A 13078-nucleotide genomic window follows, 5' to 3' on the forward strand; every position below is an offset into this window, starting at 1 on the left:
TATAGATAAATATTATAAATGTGTAATATTAGTTAATAGTATAAAATAGCAGTGCATATTTGGATTTGGCATTTGTGCCAAGAAAGCCAAGAGTCAAGTTTGAGACAACTTGTTATGTCTGTGACATTTTTCATTTGTGTTGTACTCAGTCTAATCTGCATGGTCAGGGCATGGTAACATCAATGACAATGAAAGCTGATATTTAGTTAATGATACACTTCGATGGGTACACAGTCAGCAAAAAATGGCTTTAAAAGGAAACCTCTGCTGGCAGTTGTTCACATTCACCAGCCATGAGGGTGCTTGTGCTAGCTCTCACTCTGGCCCTTGCGGGTGAGTATATGTCTTTATGCATTTCAGACTAAATCAACTTAGAATTAATAAGTTAAATCTAATTTAATACATTTTTTGAAAGTGTTGCTTTTTGTAGAATGAGTACAGGGTAGCAATTCTACAATGACAGTATGTTTTATTTGGACAAAAATAAGAAAATAAATAAAATTATGACTCTAAAGAATTATGATTTAAGTGAACTACTACTGCACTTACTGACAGTGTATTGTTGTTGATATATAACCAGTGCTTGAAAAAAACCAGACATTGAGTTCTTTAGTTTTACCGTCGAGAGATGGCATATGCAGTATACCATTTCCATTTTCCTTTACAAAATCATAGTTTTTTATTTTTCATATTTCTTGTTTGTCCCTTATGAACACCAAAATAATATTTTATTCCTATTTTGTAGCGGGTTACCAGGTCAACTTAGGTAAGTTGTCATTCTATTACATTAGTTAAAAAAACTAATGTGTAAATATAGAAAGTTCTGTTTCTCAGTTTCAAATTTTTATTGAAATGCAAATGCATTCAGTGGTTTGTTTTCTTGTCTGTTATTGCTGCCCCAGAGTTTGCTACTGGAAAGACTCACGTGTACAAATATGAAGCATTTCTTATGGGTGGCCTGCCTGAGGAGGGTCTGGCACGGGCCGGAGTGAAAGTCCGTAGCAAAGTTTTAATCAGTGCAGTGACTGCCGACACCATCATGCTGAAGGTAAAGACCATAAAGACAATTTATTTATGATTTATGATAACAAGTGAACTAGAATACTGATTTTCCACATGGCTTATAAACAATGAAGTGTTCACAATTCATCCAAACTGTCACTCTTCCTTACAGCTTGTAGACCCTGAAATCTTTGAGTACAGTGGCATGTGGCCCAAAGATACTTTCATCCCGGCCACCAAGCTCACCTCAGCCCTGGCTGCTCAGCTTATGACACCCATCAAGTTTGAGTATGCCAACGGGGTTGTCGGCAAAGTGTTTGCACCGGATGGCGTTTCTGCGACTGTGCTCAATATCCACAGGGGAATCATCAACATCTTACAGTTGAACATCAAGAAAACTCAGAACGTCTATGAGCTGCAAGAGGTACAAATAACACATTTTCACCCACAAAATGCCACAATACTTAAAGTGACAAACTGCATTTTGATTTTTGTAAACTAGCCTGGAGCTCAGGGTGTGTGCAAGACCCACTACGTCATCAGTGAGGATGCAAAGGCTGACCGTATCCTGCTGACCAAGACCAAGGACCTGAACCACTGCCAGGAGAGAATCATTAAGGACATCGGCTTGGCTTACACAGAGAAATGCTCAGAGTGTGAAGCTGTAAGTAAAATTTCCCTTTCACTTCACACTCTCTAATATAGTACAGTCCTGGAGACTGCTGGTGTGATGATATTGTGGGTCTTGTCAATGTAGAGAGGAAAGACCCTGAAGGGAACCGTCGCTTTTAACTACATCATGAAGCCAGAAGCCACAGGTGCTCTGATCTTGGAGGCAACGGCTACAGAGCTCATCCAGTTCTCACCTTTCAACATCTTGAATGGTGCTGCCCAGATGGAGGCTAAGTATGTTGTTTAAATTCAAAAGAAGAGTGCAATCACAGCGTCATAAACAGTAATCTCAGAACAAAGTGTCACAATGCAGATTGATGTAGTGCTAATGTATATTTACAGGCAAATCCTGACCTTCGTGGAGATCGACAAGAACCCAGTTGAGCCCATTAGAGCTGAATATCTTCACCGTGGATCCCTGCAGTACGAGTTTGGCAGCGAGCTTCTCCAGACACCCATCCAGCTACTGAGGATCAGCAATGCCGAGGCTCAGGTACTTCAGGAAATATTCCCTCTTAAATCAGATTTTCTTTGAATTCATCCTGTAGCAGCAACACACTTTAACATGGGAAATATTTTGTTTCCTGACAGATTGTTGAGCTTCTGAACCACCTGGTGACCTTCAATATGGCCAAGGTCCACGAAGATGCCCCTCTGAAGTTTATTGAGCTCATCCAGCTGCTGCGTGTGGCCAGATTTGAGAGTGTTGAGGCCCTCTGGAATCAGTTCAAAGTTAAACCCGATTACAGGTAACTGCAACTTTCATTCAGAAACCAGCCATGAAAAAACATGCCATGTATAATACACTAATATTTCTCTTTCCCAGGCACTGGCTCCTGAATGCTGTCCCTGCCATTGGTACTCATGCTGCTCTGAGGTTCCTCAAGGAGAAGTTTGTCGCTGGTGAGATGACTATTGCTGAAACTGCTGAAGCTTGGCTGGCATCTGTGCACATGGTGACAGCCGACCTGGAGGCCATCAAGCTTGCTGAGGCAAGTCAACGCTAAAAGTTTTCTTGAGTATTTGTAATTATGTGAGAACTGGGACACATAATCAGTTCTTTGTTTTCACCGCTCCACACTCACACAGGGTCTGGCTATGAACCACAAGGTCCAAGAAAACCCAGTTCTGCGTGAGATTGTCATGCTGGGCTACGGCACCCTGGTTGCTAAATACTGTGCCGAGAACCCAACTTGCCCAGCTGAGCTTGTGAGGGTATGTATGTCGTTTGTACATGTGTTTTATATATAACTAAAATGCAGTTATATAACATCAGTGACATTAATGTGTTTCTGTTCCTCCCACAGCCAATCCATGAACTTGCTGTCCAAGCTGTTGCCAGAGGTGAAATTGAGGAGCTCATTGTCACTCTCAAAGTTCTGGGTAATGCTGGACATCCTGCCAGCCTTAAGCCAATCATGAAGCTCCTGCCTGGCTTTGGCAGTGCTGCTGCTGGTCTGCCACTCAGAGTTCACATTGATGCTGTCATGGCCCTGAGGAACATTGCTAAGAGGGAACCCAAGATGGTGAGACATGCATTTTCCGATTCCTTCCATTACTAAGAGTGAATGCACTTAAGACCTGTTTTGTTATGTGCAGTTTTATTTATAACATCCATCTTTGTGAATTAGATCCAGGAAATGGCTATTCAGCTGTTCATGGACAAGACTCTCCACCCAGAGCTCCGTATGGTTGCTGCAATTGTGCTGTTTGAGACCAGGCTACCCATGGGTCTGGTGACTACTCTTGCTGATGCCCTCTTGAAAGAAACAAATCTGCAGGTTGCTAGCTTTGTCTACTCTTACATGAAGGCCATGACCAAGAATACGGCCCCTGACTTTGCCTCTGTGTAAGAACTTAAATAATATTTCCTTTTGCAGTTTTTTGCTATTTAAACATGTCAACACCTTGAGTCTCATATATTTTAATGTTACTACTACTTTCAGTGCTGCTGCCTGTAATGTTGCTGTGAAGATCCTCAGCCCCAAATTCGACAGACTGAGCTATCGCTTCAGCAGAGCTCTCTATTTGGATGCCTACCACAGTAAGAGCATAACAGAATAATAATTTGTCATCAGGGATTTCAGATTAAAACATGTGGGTTGATGATTCTCGTATTTTGCCCTGCAGACCCCTGGATGATGGGTGCTGCTGCCAGTGCCTTCTACGTTAATGATGCTGCAACTGTTTTGCCAAGAGCCATTGTGGCCAAAGCTCGCACCTACCTGGCAGGAGCTTATGCAGATGTTCTTGAGGTATGACAATCATGTCTTACACAACTAGTTAACACAATGAAAGGCTCTTATATCATAATTTCTAATTTTTCAATCTGCTTCAAACACGCTTAGTTAATATAGCTATATACACCTTGCAAATTTTATTTTTAGTAATAATTTTAAAAACACTTACCCATCAAATGCTATTTTTCTTTTTTTCCAGCTTGGAGTGAGAACTGAGGGAATCCAGGAGGCCCTTCTGAAAATCCACGAGGCTCCTGAGAATGCTGACAGGATCACCAAGATGAAACAAGTTATGAAGGCTGTAAGTTTAAGGGATTGTTCAGATGCTAAAAGTTTTTAAAGAATTATGTAATCAAAGCACATGTCGTTTATAGAAGCTGCAGTGTTTAATTGACTGTTTTCTTCCTCGCACAGCTTACTGAGTGGAGGTCTCATCCATCAAGCCAGCCCCTGGGCTCTGTGTATGTGAAGTTCTTCGGACAGGAAATTGCATTTGCCAACATTGACAAAGCTATTGTTGATCAGACGATTGAGGTACAGTATCTTCAACTGTGCAAATGACTGCTAAGTAATTTTATTATGAACTGAATATCTGATGTCATAGCAATTTTATGTTTACAGCTTGCCAGTGGACCAGCAATTCACACTTATGGCAGGAAAGTTTTGGATGCTCTGCTGTCTGGTTTCGCATTTCATTATGCTAAACCAATGCTGGTTGCTGAGGTTCGTCGCATCCTTCCCACCGCTGTTGGTCTTCCCATGGAGCTCAGTTTCTATACTGCTGCAGTGGCTGCTGCATCTATTGAATGTAAGTTCTGCTGGTGTAGCTTAACTGTTGCTGATTTGAGAAAATTATTTATACTGATCCTGAAAATGTGTTGTTTTTCATAGTCCAAGCTACTGTGACGCCACCTCTGCCAGAGAACTTCCATGCTGCCCAGCTTCTGAAGTCTGATATCAACATGAGGGCTGCCATTTCACCAAGGTAACCCAGTTGTAGCTTACAACTAAAAAAACATTGGTATTCGGTGAGATCACCCTTAAAGTTGATATTTTCTGTCCCTTGCAGTGTCTCCATGCATACCTACGCAGTTATGGGAGTGAATACTGCTTTCATCCAGGCTGCCCTGCAGTCAAGAGCCAGAGTTCACACAATTGTTCCTGCAAAGATGGAAGCAAGAATTGACATGATTAAGGGCAACTTCAAGCTTCAGTTCCTGCCTGTTCAGGGCATCGATAAGATTGCATCTGCAGTGTATGTTGTTTTCCTTGTCACCGAGTAACATGTATCACCCAGTTTTGAAATTTTACATTTACTACTAATTTTTCCTTTCTCCTGCAGTGTTGAGACTTTTGCTGTTGCAAGAAATGTGGAAGACCTCGCAGCTGCCAAAATCACACCAATGATTCCAGCTAGAGTTGCAGCACAACTGTCAAGGGAGACCTTCACTTCAAAGATTTCTAGGATGGCATCCTCTCCGGATAGTGGCATGGTGAGTTTGATTCACTGACCACATTTTCCAACATCTACCCTGTTCCAAATAAATGTGGTGACCTCTGTTGTGGTTTTACAGTCAGCATCATCTGAAATCATTCCTGTTGACCTACCAAGCAAAATTGCCAACAAACTGAAACTACCTAAGGCCTTCCAGCAGAAAATGTGTGTTGCAACTGAAACCTTTGGAATCAAGGCATGCACTGAGATTGAATCTCACAACGCAGCCTTCATCAGAGACTGTCCACTCTACGCCATGATTGGAAAACACACTGTTTTGGTTGAGGTTGCTCCAGGCAAGTGAAATGGATGACAATAAATTACTGATATAAGTAATTTTGTAAGAAGTTGCTAAAAAGTAATGTATCTATTTATTTGTTTAGTTTCAACTGCTGGACCAGTCATCGAGAAGATTGAAATTGAGATTCAGTTTGGAGATAAAGCAGCAGAAACGATCATCAAAGTGATTAACCTGAGCGAGGAAGAGGAAATTCTCGAGGACAAGAACGTCCTGATGAAACTCAAGAAAATCCTGGTTCCTGGTCTGAAGAACAGCACAGCAGCTTCTTCCAGCTCCAGCAGCTCATCTTCAAGCACCTCCTCCTCTGCATCATCCAAGTCTTCCATTAGCTCTTCCTCTCGCCGCAAGACCAAGATGGTCAGCGTTGTTGCTGCCAACAGCAAGACATCAAAGAGACAGAGCAGCCAGTCCAGCAGCTCCTCCAGCAGCCGATCAAGCCATCGCTCAAACAACTTCCGCTCCAGCCGTTCATCTCTCCAGTCCAGCAGCCGCTCTTCCAGCTCCAGCTCCAGCTCCAGCTCCAGCTCCTCCAGCTCCAGCTCCTCTAGGTCCAGCTCCCAGTCCAAGGTGAGACAACTTCACCTCTGAACATGTAAAAACAGTAGGATCAAAAAGTATGTGCAGGAATGAATCTACTCATTTTTCTGTTGCAGCAAAAACTGTATGAGATGAAGTTTACCAAGAACCACATCCATCAGGTAACTATCAGATTATTTCATAAAGAGCATGAGACAGCCACATCAAATACTCTTAAGCATGCTAGAAAAAGTATGGTTTCTTTGTTCCCAGCATGCCCTCTCCACAGCCCGTGCCAACAGCAAGAGCAGTGCCTACAGCTTTGAAGCCATCTACAATAAGGTAAGTTATCACAGCAAGCCATTTCCAGTCTCTTATATTCAGTGGGAAAAAAATCTAAACTTTCATTAACAGCAATCTCTGGTTTGCACATTAAGGCCAAGTACCTCGCTAATGCTGTCACTCCTGCTGTGACCATTCTCATCCGTGCTGTGAGAGCCGACCAAAAGGTCCAGGGATACCAGATTGCAGCTTACTTAGACAAAGCTACTGCCAGACTGCAGATTATTGTTGCCAACCTGGCTGAGAATGACCACTGGAGAATCTGTGCTGATGGTGTGATGCTGAGCCACCACAAGCTGATGGTAAAGAAATTTGATTTGGTGACATGAATTGAGATGGCAATGAAATGTGTGTGATGCTTGAGATTTTAACTCTGATTTAAATTTCTCTTAGGCCAAGATTGCCTGGGGCATTGAGTGCAAACAATATGAAACTGAGTTCACAGCTGAGACTGGTCTTGTGGGTCAAGATCCTGCGTTCCGCCTGAAGATGTCCTGGGACAAACTCCCAAATAGCATTAAGCGCTACGCAAAGAGGTAATGTCACAAACTACTGCAGATTTAAAATTTTTATCTGTTTTATGAAAACCTTCAAAACAAAGTAATGAATTCCTACATACTCTCTGCAACTAACTTTATTGAAAATACAACATTTCAGTCACAGACGTGTGGGAATTTATTACTTTCTTTTGATGAGATTTCATTTTCCAACACACCTATATATGAGGTGTGCATTCGACAAACACTCATTTATTTGACATTTATTAAAAACTTAAAAATGACCTTAACCTTTATGTCTGCCTAGGCTCTCTGAGTACATTTCCCGCATCACTAGTGAAATCGGAGCAAGCATGGCAAGGGTCAAGAATGAACATAATCAGGTCAAACTGAGTGTGGCTGTTGCTTCTGAGACAAGCCTGAATGTTGTGCTGAAGACACCACGGGTACAGTTTTATTGTCCATTATTTACACACAGAAAACCATCACACAGCATCATACTTTGTCAACCAGTTTGTATGTATAACCATTTCGATTTCATATTACAGAGTACCATTTACAAACTTGGTGTGGGTCTCCCTGTTTCTCTGCCACTGGGAGATACTGCTGCTGAGCTGGAAGCATACCAGAGCAACTGGGCTGACAAGATCTCCTACATGCTCACCAAGGCTTCTGCAGGTGAAATCATTTAAAGGAACAGGTTTACTGAGTAGTCAGGCTGATCAGTAAATTGCTAACTTACTGATTAATCTTTTTTTCCCACTCTAGCTGAGTGCGCCATGGTCAAAGACACACTGATCACATTCAACAACAGGAAATACAAGAACGAGATGCCCCACTCTTGCTACCAGGTCTTGGCTCAGGATTGTACCCCAGAACTTAAATTCATAGTGCTGCTAAAGAGGGACCAAACACAGGAACAGAACGAGATCAATGTGAAGATTGCAAACATGTAAAAACAACCAGTATTTACCAGTAAACTGAGCATTGTCCAAAAAAAGGGAGGCATAACTCCAGAAATTGACTATAATACATGTATTTCAATTGTTTTTCAACAGTGATTTTGACATATATCCGAGGGACAGTGCAATCATAGTGAAGGTTAATGGGGTAGAAATCCCCATCAGCAACCTGCCATATCAGCATCCCACAGGTTTTTTTTTAATCTTGTTAACTCAAATTTAACTATCATGCTAAAATTATTCAATTTGTTGAAAGTTAAAAAAATCACATTTTTACATATATTTGCATTAATTTTAGGCAAAATTCAGATCAGACAGAGAGATGAGGGCATCGCTCTCCATGCTCCCAGCTATGGTCTTCAGGAGGTCTACTTTGATCTGAACACAGTGAAGGTGATACAAGAAATCTGACTACATTGTTTATTTGACTTAGATTCAAACTTTTATTGATTTCCATACTGGTAATGGTGCAAACGCTCAACTGTTTGGGTTTTTTTCAGGTTCAAGTTGTGGACTGGATGAGAGGACAGACTTGTGGACTCTGTGGAAAGGCTGACGGCGAAATCAGACAGGAGTACCGCACACCCAACGAACGCCTGACCAAGAGTGCAGTCAGCTACGCTCATTCCTGGGTTCTGCCTGGAAAGAGCTGCCGTGATGCCTCTGGTAATACTTACAGTACCTGCTTTACCTTTCTCTATTGGAAAATCATTTATACTCAGAATGGCAAAATGCAGCATATACAAGTAAAGAAACTCACATGATGATAACAAACCCACACCAAACCTGTATCTTAGTAGATAATATAAAATACTGTCTAGACACAATGAATATAAGAAATTGGTTTCAGCTAAGGACTGCTGACGGTAAACATATGTATATTTACAGTGCTTATCTTTTCACCCTTTTCCAGAGTGTTATATTAAGCTTGAATCTGTGAAGTTGGAGAAGCAGATAGTCCTCCATGGCCAGGAGTCCAAATGCTACTCTGTTGAGCCTGTGCTACGCTGCCTGCCCAGCTGCATGCCAGTGAGGACCACCACCGTCACTGTTGGCTTCCACTGCGTGTCTGCTGGTGAGTCTGCAAGAAATCACAGCTGGTTCACAAAATTGAATTATACTACATCTATCTTGTTACCTTGTACAGTGCCTGACTGCTTTACCCTCTCCATTTTTGCAGATTCTAACCTGAACCTCTCTGAAGGTCTCAACAGCATCTATGCGAAGAGCACTGATGTGAGGGAAACAGCAGAAGCCCACCTGGCCTGTCGCTGCACCGCTCAGTGTGCTTAATCACCGTCTTGTTCTTGTTACTTTGTTTGAACTGTAAATTGAAATAAATTGCAGAAGCATCTGAAGCATGTGTTGCCTGAAATTCTTTACAAATGCAGCTGCTGAATATTAATAAAACAAACTGAAAGGGCACTTAAACTGAGAGGTCATTCATCCCTTATACTCATTACCACACATGTTCAAATGAAATATAGCTAATATAAATAAATAAGAAATATTTTAAACCAACAGGCAAGAGCCTTTCTTCCCCCCAAAAAGTTAAAAAGAAAGCTCATCAACACTACATAAAATTGTAGTTTTAGCAACCCCAAATCTACGAAACGGTAGTCAAAATAGCATGTGCACCTTACACATTACATGGGGACATTGCACTTCTCACATGTTCACATATGGAAAAAAAATACCAAGAGAAATATAATTTCTTTGATGATTCACTATAACTAAGTTCTAAATGTGTTTTCTCTGTTCTAATTTTGAGTTTGACCAGAACTGAATAAATGAATAAATTATTTCTGGTTGCAGTATTTGAAACTCTATCTGTATCTTATCAGTTAAAACATATAATTAACTGATCCTGGGCTTTTTTCTGGGCTTTGCTTGTTGCATTGGGCAGAAACAGGTTCTGAATGTTCTTGAATGTTTTGGGGGATGCTTGTTGTATTGTTTAGGGACAGATGAAAATGGTTCTGAATGTGGGGTTGTAAGTGTTCTGGGGGGATGCATGTATTCCTTTTAGTATGATAAATAGAGAACATAATAGGCTAGCCAGACAGTACTGTGTGAATTCAATAGGAGGTGTAAATAGAATTACGATTAATTTGCAAATTATTTAGCCTGGAAAATACTTAGCTCTCTACCCTGAACACTTGTTCCACCACCTTGTCTGTTCATTCAGGATATCTATATACTATTAGGGCTGTCAGAATATCACATTTTCACTACATGATTATCATGGCCAAAAGAATTCACGATAACGATATTATCGCAATATCTATATAAAAATTGAAAAATTATAATAAAAAAATAATAATGCTACATTCAATTCATCTTTAAGTTTGTTCATTGTGTGTCTTTACGTTACCGCCACCTACTATGGCAAAGAATGATTTAAGAGGCGCTGAATTATTTACACGATATTATCAAATGTGTATTATTAACATGATATCAATATTTAGTTTTTAAATATCACGGTTATTGTCAATACTGGTATATTGCAACACCCCTATCTCCTACAATATGATACTCATATGTGTTATATATACATATTTATTTATTTATTTTATTTTTTTACTTTTTCCATGCCAGAATGCCACCAGCAAAGAGAGGTCTTCTATACAGTGTGCAGGATGTGATCGATGCCATCCAAAATGGAGAGAGTGATTTTGAGATGGAATCAAACGATACTGATGCGAGTGACGAAAAGGCAGATTGGGGGAGAAATTTGTGGGTGGCTAAGGGGTTTATGGGTGTAAGAGAATTTATGACACTTTGACTAAAGCATGGTTTCACAAAGGAGGCCATCATGAGTGTCATCTGAATCTCAATACAATCTGCTGTTACTCACTGCCCTTTTAATTCCACTCTTTAAGACTGAATATTACATTCAAGCTCTAACACTTTACGTCCCACTGTTGAGTATTTGTAAACAGTATATAAACATTTAATAAATGGTTTGTAACACACTATAATATAGTTGTACACAGATATAAGGACATTTTAAGAGTTATTAATGTATAGTATTTGTCAACAATTATAGCTTCTCCTATGAAGATGCCCACAGGAGAAGTTGCTGACAAATACGTTAATAAACACATCTGCTTACAACTACATTGTCTTACAAACCATTTATTAAATGTTTATAAACTGCTTATAAATGCTAAATAGGGGGACTTAAAGTGTAAAGTGTTGCCAGTAAAAGCTTAAATATGTCAAATAAGGTTATATTGTTAATGTTATAAATAAATAGCATCCTTTCTTTCTCAAAATACTTGAGATTTACTCGAGTATAAGTGATTGATATTATTATTATAAATCCAATAATTATTTAACTATTTCATGATTAAAAAAAACAAAAAGGAAAAAAGGAAAACAAATTAATTCAGTAAGTAAGTAAGTAAAAGTGACAATCGATTATAGATTACTGCAAATAATCAGTGTAATGGTGCAGTATTGTAGAGCAACTAAACATTGTCTATATACTATATGTGAAATATAATTACAATTTTGAAACTAAAACTTTGCGACTGAAATGCTGCAAATACTTAGACATCTAACTTTATGGTGAGAACTTTTAGGAATGGCCCAATATACATGCAACGTTTTCCAGTCTCATGCACAGTCAAGAATGAAATTAATTGGTGACTGGGAATGTAGGACTACTAGTCCTGTTTGTTTGTATGATACCAGTGGGGGAAAAATCACCCTGAACAAACCTGCATGCAATGAGCTTTGAGAAGACATGTGCCTGCCATCCAACACCCATTGCTTCCTATTCAGGATCACAGAAGGCTGGAGCCTATCCCAGCATGCAATGGGCAAAAGGCTACATTCTCTTTTTCAGAAAAGTCAAGGAATAAATAACTCGTTTTTCACTGTGTAGGTTGAAAATACTGTCAGTAAAAGGCAAACCACCAGTGTCCAGATGTGCAGTTTCTGGATTGAGATGTAAAATACTGTACATTAACAACATTATAAGGGTTTAGCCAGCATTATTCAATACCAGTGTTAGAGCTATTCATACAAAAGAGAAATATTTGTTAATAATTAATATTCTTTATTATTTAATTTGCTAATGATAAATAGTTCTACACTTGGACACACATGGACTATGGCGTTTAATTTATTTAAGTGGGAATTTTCAAGAAATAGACAGAGCCACACTAATACTTACAAAATGACCAAAGTAAACATTTTCTTTCAACACATGGTAATAACACTTCCATTTCACAGTTGAATCACTGTAAAACAGAAATGTCATGACATTAGTGGTCACCCTGTCCACAACAAATAAAGTGAGCAAACAGCCATAGTCATGGTGCCCTTGTATGAACTTTGAAACTGCATTTCAACAATATGATGGAGAGATGCCACAGACATTCACATCATTCACAAAATTAACGAACAGCACTGTTATGAATGTGGAAAGACAAAAACAATCCAAGCCAGTACCTACAGTAGATTATATATATAAGTGTGGAGCATTACAGAAGTTACCTGAAATAATTTTCTCTCTCAGTTAAATAAAGTTCTTGTTATTCCTTTTTCCCTTTAATTCAAAATATGGAGTTCTATAACCCTTTGATCTAAGAAAACCATACATTTCTTTTAAAAAGTTTGTTTTAAAGGTTTTTACTCAGATTAACTGCTGAAGTTTTTAAAGATATGTTTCTTGTGATAAATTGTTGGCCTATTTATTTTTCTTGTTTTATATGTCAAACAATAACTACATATTTGCAAATAAGAGCACATAGAGCAACTGCCAAAAAAGGTAACATTTTCAAACAAAGTAAGGATTATAGTAGGAAAACAGGGTTTTCTTCTAATGTATTATGGTTATTGTATGAATTGTGAGACACAGCAAACATTTTGCAACACTATACTTAACTTTGACTTGGCATATCTGAAGAGAACAAGGTCAAGTGACCTTAACTTTTCATCCTCTGATACACGCCCTGTCGCCCTCCCCAACACAAAACCAAAGTTTGTTTGAATCTAAAAGGTGAAATAACCTATCTATCTAATAGAGTGCCAGGGATCGA

At 39.4% G+C, this 13078-nt stretch overlaps 1 protein-coding gene across 1 annotated transcript; it reads left to right on the forward strand.

The window, feature by feature from the left end:
* Positions 1–262: 262 nt before the first annotated feature.
* Positions 263–9385, forward strand: LOC122877871 (vitellogenin-2-like). Its single transcript, XM_044200028.1, has 34 exons — positions 263–333; positions 746–766; positions 903–1048; positions 1175–1426; positions 1505–1666; positions 1760–1908; positions 2017–2167; positions 2266–2423; positions 2501–2666; positions 2764–2889; positions 2982–3200; positions 3306–3523; positions 3621–3718; positions 3805–3929; positions 4114–4215; positions 4329–4448; positions 4536–4722; positions 4806–4899; positions 4984–5169; positions 5257–5407; positions 5489–5705; positions 5793–6277; positions 6364–6408; positions 6500–6568; positions 6664–6870; positions 6962–7104; positions 7373–7511; positions 7614–7743; positions 7834–8017; positions 8124–8218; positions 8326–8420; positions 8528–8693; positions 8941–9102; positions 9208–9385. Exons 1-34 carry the CDS (start codon positions 294–296, stop codon positions 9318–9320), a joined length of 5121 nt encoding a protein of 1706 aa, XP_044055963.1. The 5' UTR covers positions 263–293; the 3' UTR covers positions 9321–9385.
* Positions 9386–13078: the final 3693 nt, after the last annotated feature.

Source organism: Siniperca chuatsi, linkage group LG6 (genome assembly GCF_020085105.1).
Source record: "Siniperca chuatsi isolate FFG_IHB_CAS linkage group LG6, ASM2008510v1, whole genome shotgun sequence".
Taxonomy (NCBI): domain Eukaryota; kingdom Metazoa; phylum Chordata; class Actinopteri; order Centrarchiformes; family Sinipercidae; genus Siniperca; species Siniperca chuatsi.

Bases quoted from the DNA above. Each gene is read 5' to 3' on its own strand.
- LOC122877871 (XM_044200028.1), top strand. From the start codon at position 294: ATGAGGGTGCTTGTGCTAGCTCTCACTCTGGCCCTTGCGG. The intron at 1,049-1,174 runs GTAAAGACCATA...TCTTCCTTACAG, and splicing joins CCGACACCATCATGCTGAAG to CTTGTAGACCCTGAAATCTT. The intron at 7,744-7,833 runs GTGAAATCATTT...TTCCCACTCTAG, and splicing joins GCTCACCAAGGCTTCTGCAG to CTGAGTGCGCCATGGTCAAA.